The sequence below is a fragment of the Neoarius graeffei genome, chromosome 3 (assembly GCF_027579695.1).
Source record: "Neoarius graeffei isolate fNeoGra1 chromosome 3, fNeoGra1.pri, whole genome shotgun sequence".
NCBI classification, from domain to species: domain Eukaryota; kingdom Metazoa; phylum Chordata; class Actinopteri; order Siluriformes; family Ariidae; genus Neoarius; species Neoarius graeffei.
Window position 1 is genome coordinate 88025424 of NC_083571.1, and position 24996 is coordinate 88050419.

At 42.7% G+C, this 24996-nt stretch overlaps 1 protein-coding gene across 4 annotated transcripts in view; it reads left to right on the forward strand.

Moving 5' to 3' along the window:
* The window catches only part of sirt5 (sirtuin 5), a 66827-nt gene that overhangs the window by 21654 nt on the left and 20177 nt on the right, over positions 1-24996 (forward strand). For 3 of the 4 annotated variants that reach the window (XM_060917607.1, XM_060917608.1, XM_060917609.1), the window contains 4 exons: positions 5002-5073; positions 10781-10934; positions 13851-13938; positions 14025-14078. In XM_060917607.1, the coding sequence (XP_060773590.1) occupies positions 5002-5073; positions 10781-10934; positions 13851-13938; positions 14025-14078 (368 nt within the window). Of the gene's footprint in view, positions 1-4998; positions 5088-10780; positions 10935-13850; positions 13939-14024; positions 14079-24996 lie in introns of those variants that run through there. The other variant, XM_060917610.1, reaches the window with a different exon arrangement.

Sequence of the window (24996 nt, forward strand, 5' to 3'; positions counted from 1 at the left end):
ACACGTCCAAAATGGCGGCCACGTTTGTCGTGACGTCACGTGATAAGGGTCCATAGTTGTCCTGTGCACAGATTCTCCCACCTGAGCTGTGGATTTCTGTAGCTCCTCCAGAGTGATCATGGGCCTCTTGGCTGCTTCTCTGACCAGTGCTCTCCTTGCTTGCTCTGTCAGTTTAGGTGGATGGCCATGTCTTGGTAGGTTTGCAGTTGTGCCATACTTTTTCCCTTTTTGAATGATGGATTGAACAGTGCTTCTTGAGATGTTCAGAGCTTGGGATATTTTTTTTTATAACCTAACCCTGCTTTAAACTTCTCCAGAACTTTATCCCTGACCTGTCTGGTGAGTTCTTTGGTCTTCATGATGCTGTTTGTTCTTCAGTGTTCTCTAACAAACCGCTGAGGCCTTCACAGAACAAGTGTATTTATGTTGAGAGTAAATTACACACAGTAGGACCCTAACTAATTAGATGACTTCTGAAGGCAATTGATTGCACTGGATTGTATTTAGAGGTATCAGAAGACAGGGGGCTGAATACTAATGCACACCACATTTTTCAGATTTTTATTTTGTTTAAAATTTTGAAGACCATTTATCATTTTCGTTTCACTTCACAATTATGTGCTACTCTGTGTTGGTCTATCACATAAAATCTCAATAAAAAACTTTTAAGTTTGTGGTTGTAAGGTGGAAAAATGTGAAAAAGTTCAAGGGGTATGAATACTTTTTCAAGGCACTGTATAATATGACCCAGCGGTAACATGTACAGTGTAAAAAGGAGTGGGCCCAGAACTGACCCTTGCGGGACACCACAAGAGAGAGGAGAGAAAGTCCCCTATGGAAACATTTAAAACTCCTACCAGTAAGATAAGAGGTAAACCAGTCTAATGCAATCCCTGAGATGCTCACCCAGTCACGTAGCCTCTTAATCAGAATGTGATGGTCTACAGTGTCAAAAGCAGAGCTAAGGTCAAGGAGCGCAAGTACAGAGCATTCACCTGCATCTGCAGCCATTTGAATGTCATTAGTGTCCCTTAAAAGGGCAGTTTCAGTTGAATGACGTTTCTGAAAACCAGATTGAAATTTATCATAAAGACTGTGACTGTCCAGTAAGGCTGTAAGTTGGTTGGCTACAACCTTTTCCAGAATTTTGGATAAAAACGGTAATTTAGATATGGGCCTATAATTCTTGAGCTCAGCAGGGTCCAAATTGGGCTTTTTTTACAATGGGCAATTCCCAACTTTGGGCAGACTATCCATTGAAGTGTCAGTGCAAATAAATGGGTAGTTCAGTTCAGTGAAACCCAACAGGACTGGGGGGCAGTGGCTGCGTTTTATTCACGAACCTGATGGCATATGGGGGGAACTGTCTTTCAGCCTAGTTGTTTTGGCTGCAGTGCTCCTGTAGCGTCTCCCTGATGGTAGCAGCATGAACAGTTCATGTTGTGGATGGGTAGTGTACTTGATAATGTTAAGGGCCCTTCAGAAACCATTCTGATACTGGTTAGGACCCTGTAGGTACCGCCTGTCTCACCTTTTTGAACTACAAATCCCATCAACTAACTTCCGCGATGACCTACGTCACGCCTGAGCGGGATCACCTATGTCACATCCTCCATGACCCTATAAGTGACTCAGTAAACTTCTGTTCTATCTCTTTTGGTGCTGCGTGAGCTCATCACACAGACACAGAGACATCTGCTCATCAGAACATCCGAGATAGAGACGTCTTTCTTGCAAGTAAAAGAGATTTAGCGTGCTTTTGTGTTTTCCGCTGGCCACGGTAAAGATACTATTTAAGCGTGCCGTTTCACTCATTTTGAGTTATAACTGTTTTTTTTTATTTGTTCATTATAAGTAACGTTACGACCGCAGCCCAAAGCAGTTTAATTAAAAGTTAGAAGCTACCGGATTCCTTCTGACTTGATCGCTGTGCACATTGTTTGATCAGAGACTCTTCACGAACGACGAAGCGTCGGACCAAGAATTCTCTGCGTTTTCACGGAAACGACCCACGTGCTCCTGTGAACTCCAAAAGTTTTGGAACACTTCTGCATTCCTACATAGGAGCAAAATTACTGGAAGCAAGACTGGCATTTGGGGCAAAACTAGTCTTAAGAATTGGCTTTATGAAGTAGTGTGAATTTAAACTCAGGAACTGTTTGTGTACACTGATTTTGTGTTCTACATTGTTCTCTCAGTTGTTTTTAATAGATAGGTTGTTGCATGTTCTATCCCTATCCTTCCTAACACCTTTAATTTCATTATTACACATATTTTGACCTCATCAAGATTTCAGTGAATTTAGTAATGTTATAAGCTAGTGGAATTAGCAATCAGGGCTAGTCCTTTTGTCTCCACCATGAGGTTGGGTGTCACCCTCCCCCAACACACACACACACACGCACACACCTTAGATAACATTCCAAGGCCTGATTTATTCCAAACTTTACGGCATTTTCCCGCGCTCACATTCAAACCCTCTTTGTCTCCTCCTTCCCATACTGCGCAGTCGCGCACAGGACACCCCCCCCCTTTGTTCTCCTTAACACCACGAGGTAGAATTCTTTTTTCCTAGCTGGCCACCAAGGCTAATCCTTTGTTTGGCCACGAGGCGACACACACGCGCGCTCCCATATACACACACACCTTACTGTTTGCTGCTGACTTATTGAATGTATTCTAAACCACTATTACTCATTTTATCATTGTTATAATAAATTCAATTATTCTGTTAAACTGTGTTTGTTGTACCAATATTTTTGAAGTCACACAATTTCAAAGAACTCCGAAGTGTACATGAGTGCTATTGGCTGTCTATGTAATACAGTAAGTGATACATATTGCTGCATTGGTAGTGATCATAATAATTTGGAACATACCATAATTTAGCTGTTTGTAATTTATTATTAAACGCCAAAATTAATGGTATTATTAATGAGTGATTCAATGAGACTGATTCAATGAGATTAATCACTTAAGACCAATTGCACCTACAACCCCCACTTAGCTCTCAGAACAATTTTTTTTTTTAAATGTTCTGCCATATGATGGCTGATTGGATAATTGTTTGACTGAGCAGGCATGCATTAATTTAACCATGACTGTGTACACTGTACATGTGTATTTGCTTGGTTATTGTCTTATGCAAGGTGTCTGACAAGTCAGAAGAACAACAAATATATTTATTCGTCACATACACACTTCAAGCATGGTGAGATTCATCCTCTGCATTTAACCCATCTGAAGCAGTGAACACATGCGCGCGCGCACGCACACACCCAGAGCAGTGGGCAGCCATACTACAGCGCCTGGGGAGCAGTCAGGGGTTTGGTACCTTGCTCAAGGGCACTTCAGCCCAAGGCCACCCCATGTTAACCTAACTGCATGCCTTTGGACTGTGGGGGAACCCGGAGCACCCGGAGGAAACCCACGCTGACATGGGGAGAACATGCAAACTCCACACAGAAAGGCCCCTGCTGGTCACGAACCCAGAACCTTCTTGCTGTGAGGTGACAGTGCTAGCCACTGCACCACCGTGCCACCCAAACAAATGAGAGTATAACCACATAGTTAATTTTGTATTTATTGTTTACAGCTTATTCTGTACATGTCCACCCTTGTGCTCTGTGAACCTTCTCAGTCGCTGTATCGTGTTTTTGCAGATTTTGCTTATTTGCTCAGCATATCATCATTGGTTTCTGACTAGGGGTCGACCGATAATCGGCCTGGCTGATATATCGGGCCGATATTCTGCATTTTTAGGGTTATCGGTATCGGCCATAATTTCTACCGATATGCCGATAACATGCCTTTTTGCAGCCATTTCGTTCCTAACGCGACTGTCACTGCATGTCCTTTCCTGCACTCGCCTCTCTGAGTTCAAGAACACGGTCCCGCCCACCACAACATCTGATTTGTTTGGCACAAGAGATATAGCCAATCGACACGCGCAGCTAAACACTCTGAACTGTTTCAAGGCGGCCGTATCAAGGTAAGGACATGCTGCTTTTGCCGCAATAAGTCACAAACAAGTTGCAAAAGCACAACATCATTATATGTTTACATTCTTCATCTACTACTCGTTAAAATTGTCCATTTGCATCTGTGTAGCCAGGCAAACTTAGCTTACGGAAGGAAGCACTTGAATTAGCCTACAACCAACTAGTCTCGCTGAAACAGCATAACGTAGGCTGCAGTCATTTTTAAATCCCCGTCTGGAAACGTTGTGAATGTGTCAGTAGTTCTACTCGAACAGTAGAATGACAGCCATTCAGAGAGGTGGTCAAGGCAACTTTATAAAGCGCCGTTTGAACATTTAAACAAGCCAGGTGTGACTAGTATTTATAATTCTTGCGCAAGTGATTCTCCTCGCTAGCGCTTCTGATTCGGAAAGCGATATACTCTTAAAGGAGCAGCCGCTCCTGATAGGGAGTGATAGCCTACTTTACTGTATGTTTGATTTTACTTTTTAAAAAATGCTGCAGGCAGCTCCCTACACTTGGTTTGTTATTTAAAAACTACTTGAAGTTGGTAAGTCTTACTTAGTTCTTAGTGTAAAAGAATCCAGAGTGTATTTTCATTTATTTTCCACTGAAAATGGTGAGCTGTAATATAGTAGGGAGTGATTTATTTTTTTATTGGTGAATATTTATTTTATTTCTCATTTTATTCTAACTAATGTTTGACTTTATTGTACAAATGCTGCTGGCATCTCCCTGCACAAAATTTCATGTTCAATTTTACAATTAAACATACATTTCATGGATATGAAGGTCTTTGTCAGTGTGTGCTATGTTTAATTTCATGTGAATTATAATGTTGACATTTATCGGTTGCACATATCGGTTATCGGCATCCCAATTCCATAATAATCGGTATCGGCCCTGAAAAAAAACATATCGGTCGATCCCTATTCCTGACTTATCAGACACACTGTCTTGTATTGAATATACACTAGTAAGTATTTATATCTTTTTTTTTTTTTTTCCTCTCTCCTTGCAGGATTTGGCCACTCCAGGCGCATTCTCCCGTGATCCATCTCTGGTTTGGGAGTTTTATCACTACAGGCGTGAGGTATCCTAATAACAGTGCATGCTTATCTTTTAACCATGAGAACCTTTTATCACATGATGCATGTTAGTGATTGCTTATTTGTGGTGTCATTAATATTGTATATTTGTTCAAGTGCGCAATTTTTCTACGTCACTGCTAGTTGGGGGGGCGGCACGGTGGTGTAGTGGTTAGCGCTGTCGCCTCACAGCAAGAAGGTCCGGGTTCGAGCCCTGTGGTCGGCGAGGGCCTTTCTGTGCGAAGTTTGTATGTTCTCCCCGTGTCCGCGTGGGTTTCCTCCGGGTGCTCTGGTTTCCCCCACAGTCCAAAGACATGCAGGTTAGGTTAACTGGTGACTCTAAATTGACCGTAGGTGTGAATGTGAGTGTGACTGGTTGTCTGTGTCTATGTGTCAGCCCTGTGATGACCTGGCGACTTGTCCAGGGTGTACCCCGCCTTTCACCCGTAGTCAGCTGGGATAGGCTTCAGCTTGCCTGCGACCCTGTAGAACAGGATAAAGCGGCTAGAGATAATGAGATGAGACTGCTAGTTGGTCAGTTTTAGCAAGTACACCCGTGCTCTTACTGCGTGTAGCTTATCTACTGCACTCTCCAATATGCATCAGTGGATAGGGACCACCATCGGACCATCGCTCTCAGTTTCTGACCACATGACTCTTTTTGCTAAGACCAGATGTTTGTGGACACCTGACCATTACACCTATGTGTTTGAACATCCCATTCCAAATTTAATTCCCTCTGTACTGTTATAATGACCTCTGCTCTTCTGGGAAGGCTTTCCAGTAGATTTTAGAGCGTGGCTGCGGGGATTTATGATCATTCAGCCACAATGTCAGTCATTGATGTTGGTGAGGAGATTTGGGGTGCACTCTGTGTTCCAGTTCATCACAGAGGTGTTCAGTGGGGTTGAGGTCAGGGCTCTGTGCAGGACACAAGTTCTTCCACTCCAAATTTTGGCAAATCATGTCTTCATGGAGCTCGCTTTGTACACAGAGGCACTGTGAGGCTGGAATGTGTTTGGGCCAGCGAAGGGAGATTGTAATGCGTATAAAGGTATTTATATATAAAATAATTGTGTACTTATAGCTTTGTGGCAACAGTTTGGGGAAGGAACACACATGGGTGTGATGGGCAGGTGTCCACATACCTTTGGCCATACAGTGTGTTCCCACAATGCCTTGCGCGAATGGGGAAAGCCCACCACGTGATGCATGATGTAGTATCTTGAATTGGGTCATGGTGAAGCAGGAAAAAATAGAGAATTTCGGGCCACGTGGCCCTAAATTCATTAATTGTTCTATTTTTAAAAACCTGATAAAATCGGAAGTCTGTGATTCGAATTTAGTATTTTTCGGTCCACTAAACAAAAATAATTCGGTGTTAGGGAAAACTCTATTTATGACCTAAACTTGAAAAATCTGAAAGGCAGTCTACCTTATAGAAGTGTTGTTTCACTAATTACATTTGGTATTTTTTGATCATCGTCCCAAAGTACTGTGGGTGGTAAAAGAGAGCAACTGGACTTGCTTGAAGATTCTTGAAGACGTTTCACCTCTCATCCGAAAGGCTTCTTCAGTTCTGTCTGACTAATAGATAGTTTTCACATGACGTCACAGAGTCGGGGATTCCCTAGTGGCGGCCATCTTGCGGGTCAAGCTTACCGTACGGGTGACTGAGCACACATTGTAACGCGCGAGTACAAAGTCTTCAAAAGAACCCAAGCAGGCTATTTAAAGCTAGCAATGGTGCACACCTGTTGTATTCACGGCTGTCATAATAGGTCAGATGATGAAGTCAAGCGGAGCTTTTATGGAATTCCCACTGTACGGGAGCACGAAGGCGAGCAAACAAAGAAACTCACCATACAAAGGAGAAATCTATGGCTTGCGAGAATCAACCACAAGGATTATCAGCCTTCCAAACACAGCAAAGTCTGCTCCGATCATTTTATAAGTAGTAAGTTGTTTAAATAAACAATCAATTGTGTTTAAGTTTGTTTTTGGAAACCAAAACATCATGTGAACAATCTCTGGAGAATGCCTAACTGGAACCGCTGAGTGTACATTTACATTGTAATGTACACTTAATATCGCTCGTTTGTCACGTTTCTATTTGAAACTTGTCACTTCACTCACGCAAGGGTCATTTTTGAAAAACATTTTAGGTCTATTCTGTATGATTTGATTTGTGTTTGGGATGCAAACAGCGCGCCTTTTACAGTTTAAATCAGAAAGCTGCGCAAATGTGTGCAGCTTTCCGATTTAAACTTTTTTTTCTCATCCTTATACTTCCTGTTTCATGGACTGTAACGGATTTGCTTATTTAGTAATTTTAATACAGAATTTACTTTGAAATTATAATCAGACACTCCAATGCCCCCCCCCCTAAAAAAAAAATCGGATCTGCACGATTCAGCCATGAAAAAGGCGGCATCCGACAAAAGGCGCGCTGTGAATATATAAAGTTGTATATATCAGACAGCCTTTGAAGTTTGATGTCAGTTTCAGGCTTTGGAGCAGGCTTTGGCAGTTTCAGGCTATGGCAGCCTTGCATAGTCACTTGAAAATGCATCTTTGTCCACTGCGTAGGGGTCAATTCCCCCAATCAAGGCCAGTTTGGCTGCATACCGTTGTCGTGAGATGTCGTCTAATGTATCTGTATACTTGTGTTTGCTTGATTTTGCCGACATTGATCTTTATTTTAGAAAACTGACTATATAACTTCATAAATTCGTCCGAGATAACGTAGCCGGTAATGGCGATGGTCCGTTTTGTTTGCCCCACAACATGGCGGCTGGAGGGCGTTCCCCGGAATGCCGTGACATCAGTGAAAACTATCTATTGGGAGTATCAGGTATTTATCCTCTCATGGATGAAAAACAATTCTAAGGTGTCGTTAAGTCATCCTGTTGGTGTGGGGTCACTGGGGGCTGGGTGTGAACGGCCTAGAGAGTCTTTGGAGTGATCAAAGGATCGACAGGATGGACGGAGAGAACCAACGATCCTTTGATCACCCCAACGACTCTCTAGGCCGTTCACACCCAGCCCCCAGTGACCCACACCAACAGGATGACTTAACGACGCCTTAGGATTGCTTTTCATCCATGAGAGGATAAATACCTGATACTTCCCATTAGTCAGACAGAACTGAAGAAGCCTTTCGGATGAGAGGTGAAACGTCTTCAAGAATCTTCAAGCAAGTCCAGTTGCTCTCTTTTTTACCACCCACAGTTCACGATGACCTGGATGACTGAGGCCAAGTTTACATTAGACCGTATCTGTCTCGTTTTCTGCGCGGATGCACTGTCCGTTTACATTGAAACGCCGGGAAACGGGAATCCGCCAGGGTCCATGTATTCAATCTAGATCGTGTCTGGTCCGGTGCTGTGTAAACATTGAGAATACGCGGATACTCGGATACGCTGTGCTGAGCTCTAGCTGGCGTCTCATTGGACAATGTCACTGTGACATCCACCTTCCTGATTCGCTGGCGTTGGTCATGTGACACGACTGCTGAAAAACGGCGCAGACTTCCGCCTTGTATCACCTTTCATTAAAGAGTATAAAAGTATGAAAATACTGCAAATACTGATGCAAATACTGCCCATTGTGTAGTTATGATTGTCTTTAGGCTTGCCATCCTTCCACTTGCAAGTGGTAAGTGACGCGCATGCCCGACATGCACTGAGATCTCACACACAGCGGCTCAGTCCCAAATCACTGCTCGTGCACTCCACTCGTGCGCTCTGTGAGCTGCGCAGGGCCGGAGTGCGCACCCTCCAGAGGGCACTCGCTGTTCAGGGCGGAGTGATTTGGAGCACAGGATGCCTGCGGAGCCGAACGTATCCGTGTATTGGTGTTGCTGTGTGCACGCGAATCGTGTATTGGTGTTGCTGTGTGCACACTAATCGTTTTAAAAACATTAATCTGATGATCCGCTGATACGGTCTAATGTAAACCCCACCTGAGAATCTTCACAGACATGTCAAGTCAACTTTGTCAATATGCTATAGACCCTTTTCACTCACGTGACCTTCGTAAACGCGACCGCCATTTTGGACATGAAGAAATAACGGTTTATGGCACAGACCCTTTCGGTTCTCGCTCATCTAGCTGCTACAATGACTGCTTAGACTGCAACAATAATACCTAACACACATTTAAGTATCCGTCGTAAAGACGTGAAACTCGTGGAGTGACGAGTGTGTTCATTGATAAGCTAACACAATCTAAAAGTAGACATACCATCACACTGCCCTGGCGCTGTGCACAGTTTACCTTCTATGGTTTGTGCACTCACTATTTGCCATTACTTTCTCCAACCCAGTGTTCGAACTATGCTGATATTTTCGGGGGGGTCCCTTTTTTTCCCTTGAGGGGGGGTGCGCTTGCGCTTGTCTCAGAGCGCGGATCTCCAAACACATGAGAAGCCTATCTTGCGCACATATCACGCGGACTCCACACCTCCACACACGCATCGCGTCTGAAGTCATAACAACTCATCAGGGGAAATCGTGTCCGCATTGGCATGTTCAAAAAACAACCTCGCGTCAATGATATCACACGCAAGAAAAAAAAACAGTCAGGCTACTCAACACATCTGATCCACAGCAGCACCAAAGCATCACTGGAAATCATGTCAACAACCAATCTTCCATTTCAACACGCGTCAACAAACAAATGGCACCACAAACATGAACGAATCGGTCAGGCTACCGATTCCAAACCCACAGCAGACGAATAATTAAATGCATCTTACCTTAAAGCAGAATCGACCACAAAGGAAGTCTGTTGGCACACTTCCTTTCTACTAGTTTGTGTCCCCAACCTGGCAGCAGCAGTCGTTGTCATATCGGTTTATTTTATCTTTGATGTAAACACAACACTTCGGATATGCAAATGCTTCCCGTTACACACGATTGCTATGTCAATAAACATCATTTTGCCAATATTTTAGAGACCATCCATCTTCTCTGTCGGTCAGCATCTGTCGGGATCCGATAAAATGATAAATCTTGCCTTGTGTGTTGATGGTTACTACATCCAGGTGCACAACAATATAATGGCATGATGGAAGTCTTGCTGAAAGTAAAAACTTTCTTTGATGGCTATATTCCTTTCGATGCTTTGCCGTCGTTCCTCGTTGTTGGCTGTGGTAGACTACTGGTAGTTCATGTCCAAAATGGCGGCCGCGTTTGTCGTGACGTCACGTGAAAAGGGTCTATACATGCTCGACATACAGCACAGATTAAATTTCAGTCCTGTCTGACCCACGGTGCAAACAGGCAATGCAGTAAATAAAAATAGAATAACTGAAACAATGTAAACAGTATAAACACTCTGGATAAGAAATAGACATAGACTAAACACTCACAGGTGTATACACACACACATACGCATACATATAAATTGGAGCAAAAGGACATAAACAGTCAAGGGCACTTGAGGTATAGCAAGTAAACATGAAATCAGCAGTATAAACAATAAACTAATAGCTGTTAAGGTGAGGTAGTGCGGAATAGTGCAAATGAGCGATGTCCCAAAGTACTTTATATTCTATTGATGCCTTTCCCTATAAACAGTGAGTAGTATAATTACCAGTATCATTATGATAGTCCTGTACTATACTGACTCACACAGACTTCATCTGCCTGATTTGTTTTCGTAAACTGTATTCATCATTACGTTGTTTGTTTTTTCTTTTTGATGCAGGTTATGAGCAGTAAGGAGCCGAATCCAGCCCACCTGGCTATAGCCGAATGCGAGTCCCGCCTCAGCCAGCAGGGGCGCTCTGTAGCTGTCGTTACTCAAAATATTGACGAACTGCACCATCGAGCAGGTTCCAAAAATGTGCTGGAGCTCCATGGTGAGTACAGCCCACCTGATTGACACACAGTATGTCCAGTTTCACTACTCCAGTCCTTCTCAAATAGTGGGGGGCGCCCCCTGGGGGGGGGACCCTGGGGAACATGCTTTTGCCGTACTAGAATAAAGTGTAATTGCACATCCATTACAGTAGGTGGCAGTGGCGCTCTCATTGTCAGGGTGTGCGCGGGGAGTATTAGCGCTATAGGGTAGGGTTTTTTGCGTACACACAGCACAGAGCAGGAGATATGAAGTGCAGTGAACAAACTGTCAAGAGACACCATGGAAAAATATTTAAAGGTCCCATGGCATGGTGGTTTGTTGATGCTTTAAACGGGCTCGTGGAGGCTTCCGGATGTTATATCCGCAGCCTTTCTCGAAATGAACCCTCGGCACGTAAAAATAGCCTCCTGGGAGAAAGCCCCATTTCAGCCCTTTTCCCAGTGCGTCGTTTTGCTAATGAGAAGCAGGAGGCGGGGAAGGGTAGAGGGTGGGGGCGGGCCATGGGGGGAGGGGCAGGGGCTTGACCAAGCTGCGCGCACACATACTCGCTGCTATCAGCGCCTGTAGCCACGCTGCTAAGACAAAACCCCGTTCTCCCTCGGACTCCTTTCGTAAACTCAACGTGACACAGAGAACAGAGAGTGAGAGTGTTCGGAGTGGTAGTTTACGAACGTATAATACCCTAGGCTTGAACACGCACTCCATAACCAAAGAGGATAGAAGCAGCAACTACAGCAACATATCGCTTATCCAACAGAAGACATGCATTGCGGAGCAATAGTCAAACATAAGCTCATAAGTTACAGTCAATTTCCAGACTAAACTCAGTTTAACAGAGCATGCTGCATGCTCTTTAGTTTTGTAGCGCAGATTACCTGGCTAACTGCAGGAAGCGGTTAGCTGCACAGCTAATGTAGCCATTGCTAGGCTAACGCACCGATTTTAAAACACGGCAAAACGACCAGTTATACAGTTACTTGTTCGGTGTTTGTTGCTGATGCGGCAGGGATGCTTGGTACGGACCCAGGCTTCAGTGACAGTTGATGTGCAAAACCTGCCCTGTACTGTCCCAAGCTGTGGAAACATTCCTCAGGAAAATGCTTCCGACAAACATACACCGTCTTAGGTAGACTCAACGGCGTATTATTGAAGTAAATAAAATTAAGCCACTGCGTCTTCAGAGGCTCTCCCGTCGGCAGTAAAAACAGACTCTTTTCTGTGTTGTCACATCCATGTACAGCACAATTTCCATGTTTCGCTCGCTTAGGTGATGCCATGTTGTGTCCTCCCTCTATGGTCTCCTCACTACAACTGGGTGGGCAATGCATACAGTGGGTGGGAATCCAGAGGGGGGGCGTGGGGATCATCTCCCTTGCTGACGTAGTAAAGGGAAGAGTTTATCAACGCGCCGTTTTGATGCGCCATTCTCAAATGTTGGGCATAGTTTGGTTTACACATTATGAAATTTCTAGCCACTGGGGTGACTTAAGAAGGTCAGAGGAACTCATTTTAACGTTAAAAAACCTCAGAAAGTGAAAATTTCATGCCATGGGACCTTTAACAGGGATGAAAAGAAAGGCGGAGAGAGACGGAGGTAATGAGACAAACAACAGTCTCCCGAAAGCTAAGACGAGGAAATATGACGAAGAAGAATATGATTCGTCTTCCCTTTGCAACATCTTATCTTTGTGAGACTGGCTTCTCTGCTGTTGCTGCACTGAAAACCAAGTCCAGGTCCCAGCTAAACATTGAGCAGGAGCTGAGAGTTGCAGTATCATGCTTCAAACCCCGCTTTGAAAAGTTGTGCACTGCAAAACGTGCTCATTGTAGCCATTAATCCTGACTTCCTCATTTTGATTAAAAAATGTATATATATCAGCACAAACAGTTTTATTAACCCCACCGACAGTAGTCGGAGGGGTTATTATTTTCACCTGCGTCAGTCTGTGTGTGTGTATCTCTGTCTGTCTGTCTGTCTGTCTGCAAGATATCTCAAGAACCAATGGATCGATTTGGACCAAATTTTGTACATGTGTTGCCAATCACCCAGGAAGGAAACCATTAAATTTTGGAGGTCAAAGGTCAAGGTCATGGCAGAACTTCGAAATTTTCGCCCAATGTATTTTAATAGGGAAAAGGCGGGGTTTGCACTCGTTAGAGTGTCCCTGTCTAGTTAATTTTAGTTTTATAGGTTAAAATGTTTTATATATTGTGCTCCTGAGTTAATGTTGCTGATCAATTTGAATTTATTATTATTTATTGATTTTATTTAATTTTACTTTTCAGTATCAAATGGGGCACGCCCCACTATTTTTGAAAAGGACCGAATTAGTCGGTTAAAAAATGTTTATAGTTTAAATAAGGTTTTTTTTTTTTTCAAATTGCAAGCACTTTGATGGACTTTAAATCTTTTCTGTTACAGACTAAAAAACAATGTTAATAAAGTTATTCTTTGTTGTAAGTTGATCTATATTTCTTTTTTATTTTTTGTTTTCTTTAATGTTAATAAGGATACAATGTTATGCAGAGGTGTACTTGTATTATAAGTACACCTAACACCATTATTAGTCTTATAACAATTTTATAGACAAATTATACTATTTATAGTCGCGGTGGAGAGTGGAGGGGCGCGAAATGTTTTCTTCTTCCTGGGGGCGTAACAGAAAATAATTGAGAAGCACTGCACTACTCCGTTATCCTCCTGATGATATGAAACCTTGTGTAGAGAAAACATGCACTCCTTCTGCAAGGTAAAAGTAACTCTGATCTTTAACTGCTGGTTCTTGCAGCTGGCTAAAGTAAAATATTAACGCAGCTGAGTCGTCCATTATATTGTGTACAGATGAATGCTGTATTGTGTTTAATATTAATGGTGAATTATCATCACCTGAATAACCTTCATCTCCTTGTGTAGGTAGTCTGTTTAAAACTCGCTGCATGAGCTGTGGTGAAGTCAAGGCCAACTACAAGAGCCCTATATGCCCTGCTTTGAAGGGGAAAGGGTAAATACAGACACATGCTAAAGTGCACACACAAATAAAACATATTTCGACCTTTTCTATTTTTTTTATTTTATTTGCTTCCTTAGAGCACCTGATCCCAAAGCTAAAGATGCCAGAATACCAGAAGAAGATCTGCCCAGGTGGGTGGATGAGTGAAAGAAACGAGTACCAGAAGTATAAAGAGAAATTAAGTACAACTCCAGATCAGAAAATTTTGGAGTGGTATGTTGAAATTGAAGTAAAACTGAAAACAATGATTTGTAAATGGTCTTTGATCTCCTGTTGCACTCAACAATACGACAGCACATTTAAATAATGTTTTACCTCATGAATTAAAAAAAATGCATTTCAGTTTTGATTCTTGCAACACATTTAAAAAAAAAAAGTTGGAATGGTAAAGCATTTACCACTTTATAATATTACTATTCCTTCTCACAACACTTAAAAGATGTTCAGGGACTGAAGACACCAAGTGATGTGTTTCAGGTGTTATTTTGTTCCGTTCTTCCTGCAAACAGGTCTTAAGGTGTGCAAAAGTACGGGGTCATCGTTGTTGTATTTTTTTTTCGTCTCTATTCACCACACATTCTCTATTGAGGACAGAGGCGACAGGCACCCTCTTCTTCCACAGCCATGCCTTTGTAATGTGTGTAGAATGCGGTTTTGCATTGTCTTGTCGAAATATCCCTGGAAATTATGTCGTCTTGAAGACAGAATATGTTGCTTCAAAATCTCACTGTACTTTTCTGCATTAATGCTGCCATCACAGCAGTGTAAGTTACCTTTACCAAGGGCACTGACATAATCTCATACCATGACAGACCCTGATTTTTGGACTTGTTGCGGGTAACAGCCTGGATGGTCCTTTTAGTCTTTGGCCCAGAGCACACAGTGTCCATTACTTTAAAAAAAAAAAAAAAAACCTGGAATGCTGATTTGTCTGACCACAATACATGTTTCCACTGTACGATGGTGCATCGCAGATGCCTCCAAGCCCAGAGAAGTCGACAGCGCTTCAGGACACAGTTAACATAAGGCTTCCTTTTTGCACAGTAAAGTTTTAACTGGTATTTGTGGATGTAACTCTGTATTGTAGCTTGACGAAGGTTTGCCAAAGTAATCCTGAGCCCATGTGGTTATGTCAGCTATAGGTGGGTGACGGTTCTTGATGCAGTGCCGTCTGAGGAATCAGAGCTCACGGGTGTTCAGCTTAAGCCTCGGTCACAACCGGCCGTACGTGCTCCTACGGCCGGTCTACGTGCAAAAAACGCAAGAAACGCACGGAGGGCGCGCGTGTGACGTGCTGATTTTCGAGCCATAGACTGGCCGCAGAGGTTCTTTGTCATGTCAAACAAACTCTACAGGCGCTTACGTTTTTTTCAGGTTGCAAGACAAACTTACGGCCAATGTGCGTCTTTCTCCACGAACAAAAAAAACGCAGCGATTTGGGAAACGCCAAAAAATCGTATGTCAGGTTGTGACCTAGGCTTTAGGCTTGTGCCCTTGTCCTTTATGCACTGAAATTCCTCCAGATTCCTTGAATTGTTTAATGATCTTATGCACCATAGCGGGTGAAATATCCAAATCCCTTCCTATCTTTCTTTGCGGAACATTGTTTTTAAACATTTCAATAATTTTCCCATGCATTTGTTGACCAACTGGAGATCTTTGGCCCATCTTTGCTCCTCAAAGACTAGGCCTTTCCTGGATACTGATTTTGTACCAGATCGTGATTGCAGTCACCCTGTTTCAATTCACATAATTAATAGTTTTATCTCCTTTCTAGTCCTAAATTACCCCCGTCCCAACTTTTCTGGAATGTGTTGCAGGCTTAAAATGCAGGAATGGATGTATATTAACAAATGAAATGAAGTTAAGCAGACAAAACATGAAATGTTTTGAGTTCATACTCTCTGCAATGAAATACAAGTCAAAGTAAGTTTCGAAATCGCTGCTTTTTTTAATTTGCATTTTCTATACCATCCCAAATTCTTCTGATTTGAGGTTGAACCTTGCAGCATGCAATGCTTTTCTCAACATTGGCTTACACGCTGGAGTGTGGGTGGGGGAACCCAATGATTTGGACCGGGATCTTCAATCTTATCCACAAAGGGCCAGTGTGGCCGGAGGCTTTCGTTCCAACCAGTCAGGAGCTGCACAGGATTCCTCTTGTTAAATCAGTTCATCTTTTCCAGTCAACTAACGTGTGTCTTCTGTTTGGCTGGAATGAAAGCCTACAGCCACTCCAACCCTCTGCGGAATAAGACTGGAAGGCCCTGATTTGGATGATACAAGGAAAACGTATGAGTGATGCTCCACTAGAGGGCAGCAGATACTTAGAAACTATACTTGGAGTGCCCCTGAAATTAAAAATTGGTTTTGTAGAGCTTTTTCATCTCATCTCATTATCTCTAGCCGCTTCATCCTTCTACAGGGTCGCAGGCAAGCTGGAGCCTATCCCAGCTGACTACGGGTGAAAGGCGGGGTACACCCTGGACAAGTCGCCAGGTCATCGCAGGGCTGACACATAGACACAGACAACCATTCACACTCACATTCACACCTACGGTCAATTTAGAGTCACCAGTTAACCTAACCTGCATGTCTTTGGACTGTGGGGGAAACCGGAGCACCCGGAGGAAACCCACGCGGACACGGGGAGAACATGCAAACACCACACAGAAAGGCCCTCGCCGGCCCCGGGGCTCGAACCCAGGACCTTCTTGCTGTGAGGCGACAGCGCTAACCACTACACCACCGTGCCGCCCCCATAGAGCTTTTTGTGTCAGTTATTTAGCATTGGGACATAATGTCACATCTCGAAAGTTACAAAAAAAATGGTTGTAAGAGACTCTTGTTTTAAGTTTTTGCTTCATCACTTCTGGGAAAATGATTATTTTTATTATTATTTTTTTAATAACGCAATCTGTACTGTTCTAATATTTTATATAATTAAATAGAAACTGTATACTTTTTATAGAGTAGCAGCTCATTAGCAGCAAACATAGTTTGTCAGTACATTTTTGGTTGCGTCTCTTGCCACCCATTATTCCCTTTTCCAGCTATCCCTTGGTTAAAAAAGAAGGCAGGGAAAAATTATTCATTTTCTAGATGGCGAAATTCTTGGGTTTCGTCACATCCGCCTCATTAGTTATTCAAAACTTTAGCTACCAAAGCTGTTGACAGTGTTTGTACAGAGAAGGTACAGTGCTCGCATGAAAGATTCCTTACGCTTGCGTTGTTTTAGCAGGGATGAAAGTCTTCCAGATTTACCCGGAAATCCAGATATTTGGCAAAACTCTTGAAAATCTCCAGTTTCCTGAATGGAGAAATTTATTTTTCGGATTTTTCACGTTCCTAGACGCGGCGTAATACTTCGCATCATCCTTGCATGGGCGCGGTCTTAAATAGCCCAAACATAGTTCACTGATTTAAAGACGGGTGTTCTTTGTTAACGGCGTGCACGTCCAAGGTGCGCCTTCAGGTGCATGTGCTAAGGCATGCAGGACTGACACCATTCTGCGCAAGCGCAACACAATCGCACTAGAAAGCATGTTCAAGCTACCTGTGTAGCTGCAGTCTTTTTAGTTGCGAATTACAAGTATTTCCTCATGTTAATAATTCTCCATGTCAAAACAAGCAAAACTTTCCTCCTTCTTTCGACATGGAGAGGTAAGCAATTTTTTTTTCCATCAAAGTTGCATTTTGTGGTTTCGAAGTGAAGTTTTAGTGCCGTTTCTAGAACACAACATCAAGAAAACGTGGAAGAAACAGCAATAATGGAAGAGCCGGTTTCTAAGCTACTTAAAATTAGCAGTGGTAATTATTTTTTGTTACATAATGTACTCAGGCTGTCAGTCAGTGTGTGACCCCCCCCCCCCCCCCCCAAAAAAAAAAAAAAAATCCTAGATACGCCCCTGATTTACATGAGAAATTTGGTATTCATTGGTGTGTTTAAATTTACAGACAATACAAACTAATATAAGCAATTGGCTTCAACTCGCATAAATATGAATTGGAAATGTTTAGTTCACTTTAGCTTCTGCAAACGCACAACTCTACTAAAAGATTGATAAATGAGGCTCAATGTCCCCAACATTGAAACCTGAAAGCTTTAGAAACTCTAACAGACCTTTACTTTTTAACAGTACTGTTTTGGGATTTTGCTGAGTTTACTGTCAACTGTCTGATTTTTTTTCAAAGTAATGAACTGTGTAGCAGGAAAATCACCGCGTTTTCTAAATGCACTCCTGAAAATTACTCATTAACTAGAGGAATTAAATTTGATATATTTGACATGTTAATCATTAATGTACATGAAAGAAAAAAGCTTAAAAGTTATAACTTGTTTTAGTGAAAATAAGTACTAAAATGTACTAGAATGCAGGGTTTTGCGTGTTATGTTATTAAAATATTTTCAGGGGATGGGCCCCCCCAATCTTAGTTTGACTTTCAAAAGTTCAGGGTTTTTTTTCTTTGTTTCACTTTCATCTCTATTTTAGGTTGTTCGACTCAATCAAACCGTGAAACTGATAAGTTTCTTCAGGGTTCCCCGTGAACTAATAAAGGGTGAACAAATGCAGGATTTCACAAAAAGACGTCGAGAAAGGTGGCCTTTGAACCTCTCACTGAAATCGAAGGGAGCCGAGTCGAAGCATGCTCGAGTTTGCGGTGATCACTTGGTGAAAAGTTTGTATATCCCTCTCAGCTACGTCCTTAGTGTTTTCCAAGTACTTTTCTTGCTATGTGTTATTTTATGGTGCTTTTTTTTTTTTTTTTTTTTTTTTAAGTCATGAAGCCATACAGTTACAATGCACCATGATCACTTTTCAGTCTTGTTTAACTAAGGATCCAGGTCTTTCTGATGGTCTTTGGGAATGATTTATCTGAGAGATAAGAGCCAACATAAGTGAGAATCAAGCAAACTGTTTGTTTACACGTCAACTTGCAGCACTTCATTGTAAAGACACGAACGAAAAGCTTAAAAAAAAAACATACTTACACAGGCAAAAACAATACAGAATTCATTTGGCAGCGGCTTGATCCCGAGGTCCTTTACCCAGCCACGTAGAAAAAAGCGGTAAGCCTCCATACTCTTCCACACTTTCATCTGTTTTGCGATGTAGAAGGACGTCTGCAACACCAGATAGTTCGAGATGTCGGGGAACTCGACTGAAGGGTCGTTTTCGAGATCGTATGACAAATCCTTCTTTCCCAGAGTGTAGGGGTCGATTCCATAGCACATACCGTACAGTGCTCAGTGTAAATGAGTACACCCCCTTTGAAAAGTAACATTTTAAACAATATCTCAATGAACACAAACAATTTCCAAAATGTTGAAAAGACAAAGTTTAATATAACATCTGTTTAACTTATAACGGGAAAGTAAGGTTAATAATATAACCTAAATTACACATCTTTTCAGTTTTACTCAAATTAGCGTGGTGCAAAAATGAGTACACCCCACAACAAAAACTACTACATCTAGTACTTTGTATGGCCTCCATGATTTTTAATGACAGCACCAAGTCTTCTAGGCATGGAATGAACAAGTTGGCGACATTTTGCAACATTAATCTTTTTCCATTCCTTAACAATGACCTCTTTTAGTGACTGGATGCTGGATGGAGAGTGATGCTCAACTTGTCTCTTCAGAATTCCCCATAGGTGTTTGATTGGGTTCAGATCAGGAGACATACTTGGCCACTGAATCACTTTCACCCTGTTCTTCTTCAGAAATCCAACAGTGGCCTTAGATGTGTGTTTAGTCATGTTGGAAAAGTGCACAACGACCAAGGGCACGGAGTGATGGTAGCATCTTCTCTTTCAGTATAGAGCAATACATCTGTCAATTCATGATGCCATCAATGAAATGCAGCTCCACATAAGGACACTGCCACCACCATGTTTCACTGTAGACACCATGCAGTTTTCTTTGTATTCCTCACCTTTGCGACGCCATACAGTTTTGAAGCCATCAGTTCCAAAAACATTTATCTTGGTCTCATCACTCCAGAGTATAGAGTCCCAGTAGTCTTCATCTTTATCAGCATGGGCCCTGGCAAACTCTAGGTGGGCTTTTTTGTGCCTGGGCTTTAGGAGAGGCTTCTTTCATGGACGGCATCCATGCATGCCATTCCTCTGCAGCGTACGCCGTATTGTGTCACGAGAAATAGTCACCCCAGTTTGGCTTTCTACTTCTTTAGATAACTGCAGTGGACTTGTATGCCGATTTTCTTCAACCCTTCTCATCAGAAGACGCTCCTGCCGAGGTGTTAACTTCCATGGACGACCTGGACGTCTCTGTGTGATGGTTGCAGTTCCATCTTTCTTAAATTTTTGTACCACTTTTGCTACAGTATTCTGACTGATAAGTAAAGCTTTGCTGATCTTCTTGTAGCCTTCACCTTTGTGGTGTAAAGATATTATTTTCTTTGGGGAATTCTGAAGAGACGAGTTGAGCATCACTCTCCATCCAGCATCCAGTCACTAAAAGAGGTCATTGTTGAAGAATGGAAAAAGATTGATGTTGCAAAATGTCGCCAACTTGTTCATTCCATGCCTAGAAGACTTGGTGCTGTCATTAAAAATCATGGAGGCCATACAAAGTACTAGATGTAGTAGTTTTTGTTGTGGGGTGTACTCGTTTTTGCACCACCCTAATTTGAGTAAAACTGAAAATGTGTAATCCAAGTTTATATTATTAGGGCCCGAGCCCTATAGGGCGAAGGCCCTATTGTTCTTGTAAGAGTTCACTATTTAGGGCCCGAGCCCTATGGGCGAAGGCCCTATTGTTCTTGTAAGAGTTCACTATTATTATTCTTCCGTCTTCTTCTTCTTCTTCTTCCGTCTTCTTCTTCTTCTTTATTTTTCTCCGCTGTTGGGCCATTTTCGGGGCGCTTGCCATGGGCGAAAACGCCCGAAATTTGGCACCAGTTCCGAGAATTGCCACCGCTACTCAGAACCAGAAGCCCAAACTTGGCCGGGGCTCAGGGCCTCCATAGCGCCCCCTAAGTCGTTGTGATTTTGGCCTCCCGCATTAAGGTGCCTGGTTGCCTTATAGTTTGTATTAGTGGCATGCAATTTGGTACGCCTATGTATCTCACTAAGCCAGACAAAAATGTAATGCCAATGCATTAGCCACGCCCAACAGGAAGTGAGGTAATTTCACTTTTGTGCGAAATGCATGGCCACGAAGCCGGCGCAACTCCTCCTAGACCGTTCATAGGAATGTCACCACAATTGATACACATCGTCTACAGACATGGATGACAAAAGTTACTAAATACGTTTCACGTAGGATAAACCGTTCAGAAGTTATACGTCAATCAATTTTCGATGCAAAATTTTACATGCTTAAAAATTCATAACAAATCTTCTGATTGCTCAAAACTGCTCATACTTCACACGCAAATCAATCATTGGGCTTCTGACATGTTGCCCAATTTCTGTGATATTTCGCCACTGGGGGCGCTATTTTTGGGCAAAAATTCCAATCTTTCCTCAATTTTGGTCAAACTTCACGGCCACCCTCTTACTACCTCCCATGTCATGTATACCACATTTTGGGAATTTTCGTCCATGGGGGGCGCTGTTTTTGGCCGACGCAATTGCTCCAAAACGGGTTTTTGGTGAATAATTCCATTCTGCTTTTCCTTCACACCACTACCTTGTGATAGTATGTTGCTGTTGTAGACACTTATTTTTCCAACTCATTATTGCTCATGTACAGCATAGCGCCACCTACTGACATGGGAAAAACCAAAAAATTTATTCTTCAAAAATCTATATCTCATCTTCTATTTACTCAATTGTCATCAGACTTCATACGCAAACTCTTCATAGCTCACCTGACATATACGCCAAATTTTGTGCACTTTCGCCACTGGGGGCGCTATTTTTGGGCAAAAAATCCAATCTTTCCTCAAATTTGGTCAAACTTCACGGCCACCCTCTTACTACCTCCCCTGTCATGTATACCACATTTTGGGAATTTTCGTCCATGGGGGGCGCTGTTTTTGGCCGACGCAATTGCTCCAAAACGGGTTTTTGGTAAATAATTCCATAATGCTTTTCCTTCACACCACTACCTTGTGATAGTACGTTGCTGTTGTAGACACTTATTTTTCCAACTCATAATCGCTCATGTACAGCATAGCGCCACCTACTGACATGGGACAAACCAAAAAATTTATTTTTCAAAAATCTATATCTCATCTTCTATTTACTCAATTGTCATCAAACTTCATACGCAAACTCTTCATAGCTCACCTGACATATACGCCAAATTTTGTGCACTTTCGCCCCTGGGGGTGCTGGTTATGGCTAAAATGATATTGCAGCTTCTGATTTGTCAAACTTGGCAGGCAAACTCTTTACAAGACCCTTATTGGGGCGCTTGCCATGGTCGACAACGCACGAAATTTGGCTCCTTTTTTTTAGACTGCCACCGCTACTGAGCACCAGAAGCCCAGATCCAGGCGGGCCTCAGGGCCTCTATAGTGCCCCCTGAGCACTGTACAGTGCGAGACCCTATTGTTGCCATGTGTCCAATTCTGTGCTTTGTCGCCATTGTGGGAGTAATGTCTCTTGCCGAGGAAGCTGTGGAAGGTTTTTCGCGGGGACGCATGCCCCCGCCCCCCTTGGCCGCTGGCGCGAGGGCCCGTCGAGGCCGCTTGCGGCTTTAATATTATTCTTCTTCTTTATTTTTCTCCGCTGTTGGGCCATTTTCGGGGCACTTGCCATGGGCGAAAACGCGCGAAATTTGGCGCCACTTCCGAGAATTGCCACCGCTACTCAGAACCAAAAGCCCACACTTGGCCGGGGCTCAGGGCCTCTATAGCGCCCCCTAAGTCGTTGTGATTTTGGCCTCCCGCATTAAGGTGCCTGGTTGCCATATAGTTTGTACTAGTGGCATGCCATTTGGTATGCATATGTATCTCACTAAGCCGGACAAAAATGTAATGCCAATGCATTAGCCACGCCCAACAGGAAGTGAGGTAATTTCACTTTTGTGTGAAATGCATGGCCACGAAGACGGCGCAACTCCTCCTAGACCGTTCATAGGAATGTCACCAAAATTGATACACATCATCTAGAGACATGGCTGACAAAAGTTACTAAATACGTTTCACGTAGGATAAACCGTTCAGAAGTTATACGTCAATCAATTTTCACTTCAAAATTTTACATGCTAAAAAATTCATAACAAATCTTCTCATTGCTCAACACTGCTCATACTTCACACGCTAATCACTCATTGGGCTTCTGACATGTTACCCAATTTCTGTGATATTTCGCCACTGGGGGCGCTATTTTTGGGCAAAAAATCCAATCTTTCCTCAAATTTGGTCAAACTTCACGGCCACCCTCTTACTACCTCCCATGTCATGTATACCACATTTTGGGAATTTTCGTCCATGGGGGGCGCTGTTTTTGGCCGACGCAATTTCTCCAAAACGGGTTTTTGGTAAATTATTCCATAATGCTTTTCCTTTACACCACTACCTTGTGATAGTGCGTTGCTGTTGTGGACACTTATTTTTCCATCTCATAATCACTCATGTACAGCATAGCGCCACCTACTGACATGGGAAAAACCAAAAAATTTATTCTTCAAAAATCTATATCTCATCTTCTGTTTACTCAATTGTCATCAAACTTCATACGCAAACTCTTCATAGCTCACCTGACATGTACGCCAAATTTTGTGCACTTTCGCCCCTGGGGGTGCGGGTTATGGCAGAAATGATATTGCAGCTTCTGATTTGTCAAACTTGGCAAGCAAACTCTTTACAAGACCCTTTTTGGGGCGCTTGCCATAGTCGACATCGCACGAAATTTGGCTCCTTTTTCTTAGACTCCCACCGCTACTGAGAACCAGAAGCCCAGATCCAGGCGGGCCTCAGGGCCTCTATAGCGCCCCCTAACTCATTGTGATTTTGGCCTCCCGCATTAAGGTGCCTGGTTGCCATGTAGTTTGTAGTAGTGGCATGCCATTTGGTATGCATATGTATCTCACTAAGCCGGACAAAAATGTAATGCCAATGCATTAGCCACGCCCAACAGGAAGTAAGGTAATTTCACTTTTGTGCAAAATGCATGGCCACGAAAACGGCGCAACTCCTCCTAGACCGTTCATAGGAATGTCACCAAAATTGATACACATCATCTACAGACATGGCTGACAAAAGTTCCTAAATAAGTTTCACGTAGAATAAACCGTTCAGAAGTTATACGTCAATCAATTTTCAATGCAAAATTTTACATGCTTAAAAATTCATAACATATCTTCAAATTGCTCAAAACTGCTCATACTTCACACGCAAATCACTCATTGGGCATCTGACATGTTACCCAATTTCTGTGATATTTCGCCACTGGGGGCGCTATTTTTGGGCAAAAAATCCAATCTTTCCTCAAATTTGGTCAAACTTCACGGCCACCCTCTTACTACCTCCCATGTCATGTATACCACATTTTGGGAATTTTCGTCCATGGGGGGCGCTGTTTTTGGCCAACGCAATTGCTCCAAAACAGGTTTTTGGTAAATAATTCCATAATGCTTCTCCTTCACACCACTACCTTGTGATAGTACGTTGCTGTTGTAGACACTTATTTTTCCAACTCATAATCGCTCATGTGCAGCATAGCGCCACCTACTGACATGGGAGAAACCAAAAAATTTATTCTTCAAAAATCAATATCTCATCTTCTATTTTCTCAATCTTGATCAAACTTGATACGCACACTCTTAACAGGTCACCTGACATATGTGCCAAATTTTGTGAACTTTTGCCACTGGGGGCGCTGTTTTCAGGCAACAATTTATATCTCGGCTTCTGATTGGTCAAACTTGATCAAACTTTACAAAACAACTCTTCATAGGTCCCTTGACATGTATACCAAATTTGGTGAACTTTCACCACTGGGGGCGCTCATTGCGCTGTAGCAGTTGCAGGAGAGGTGTTTACAATCATGAGGCACCAGGAGTATGTTGTTTTGGTTGCCTTAAACACACATGACTTGTGGACCACTGGGGGCGCTCATTGCACTGTA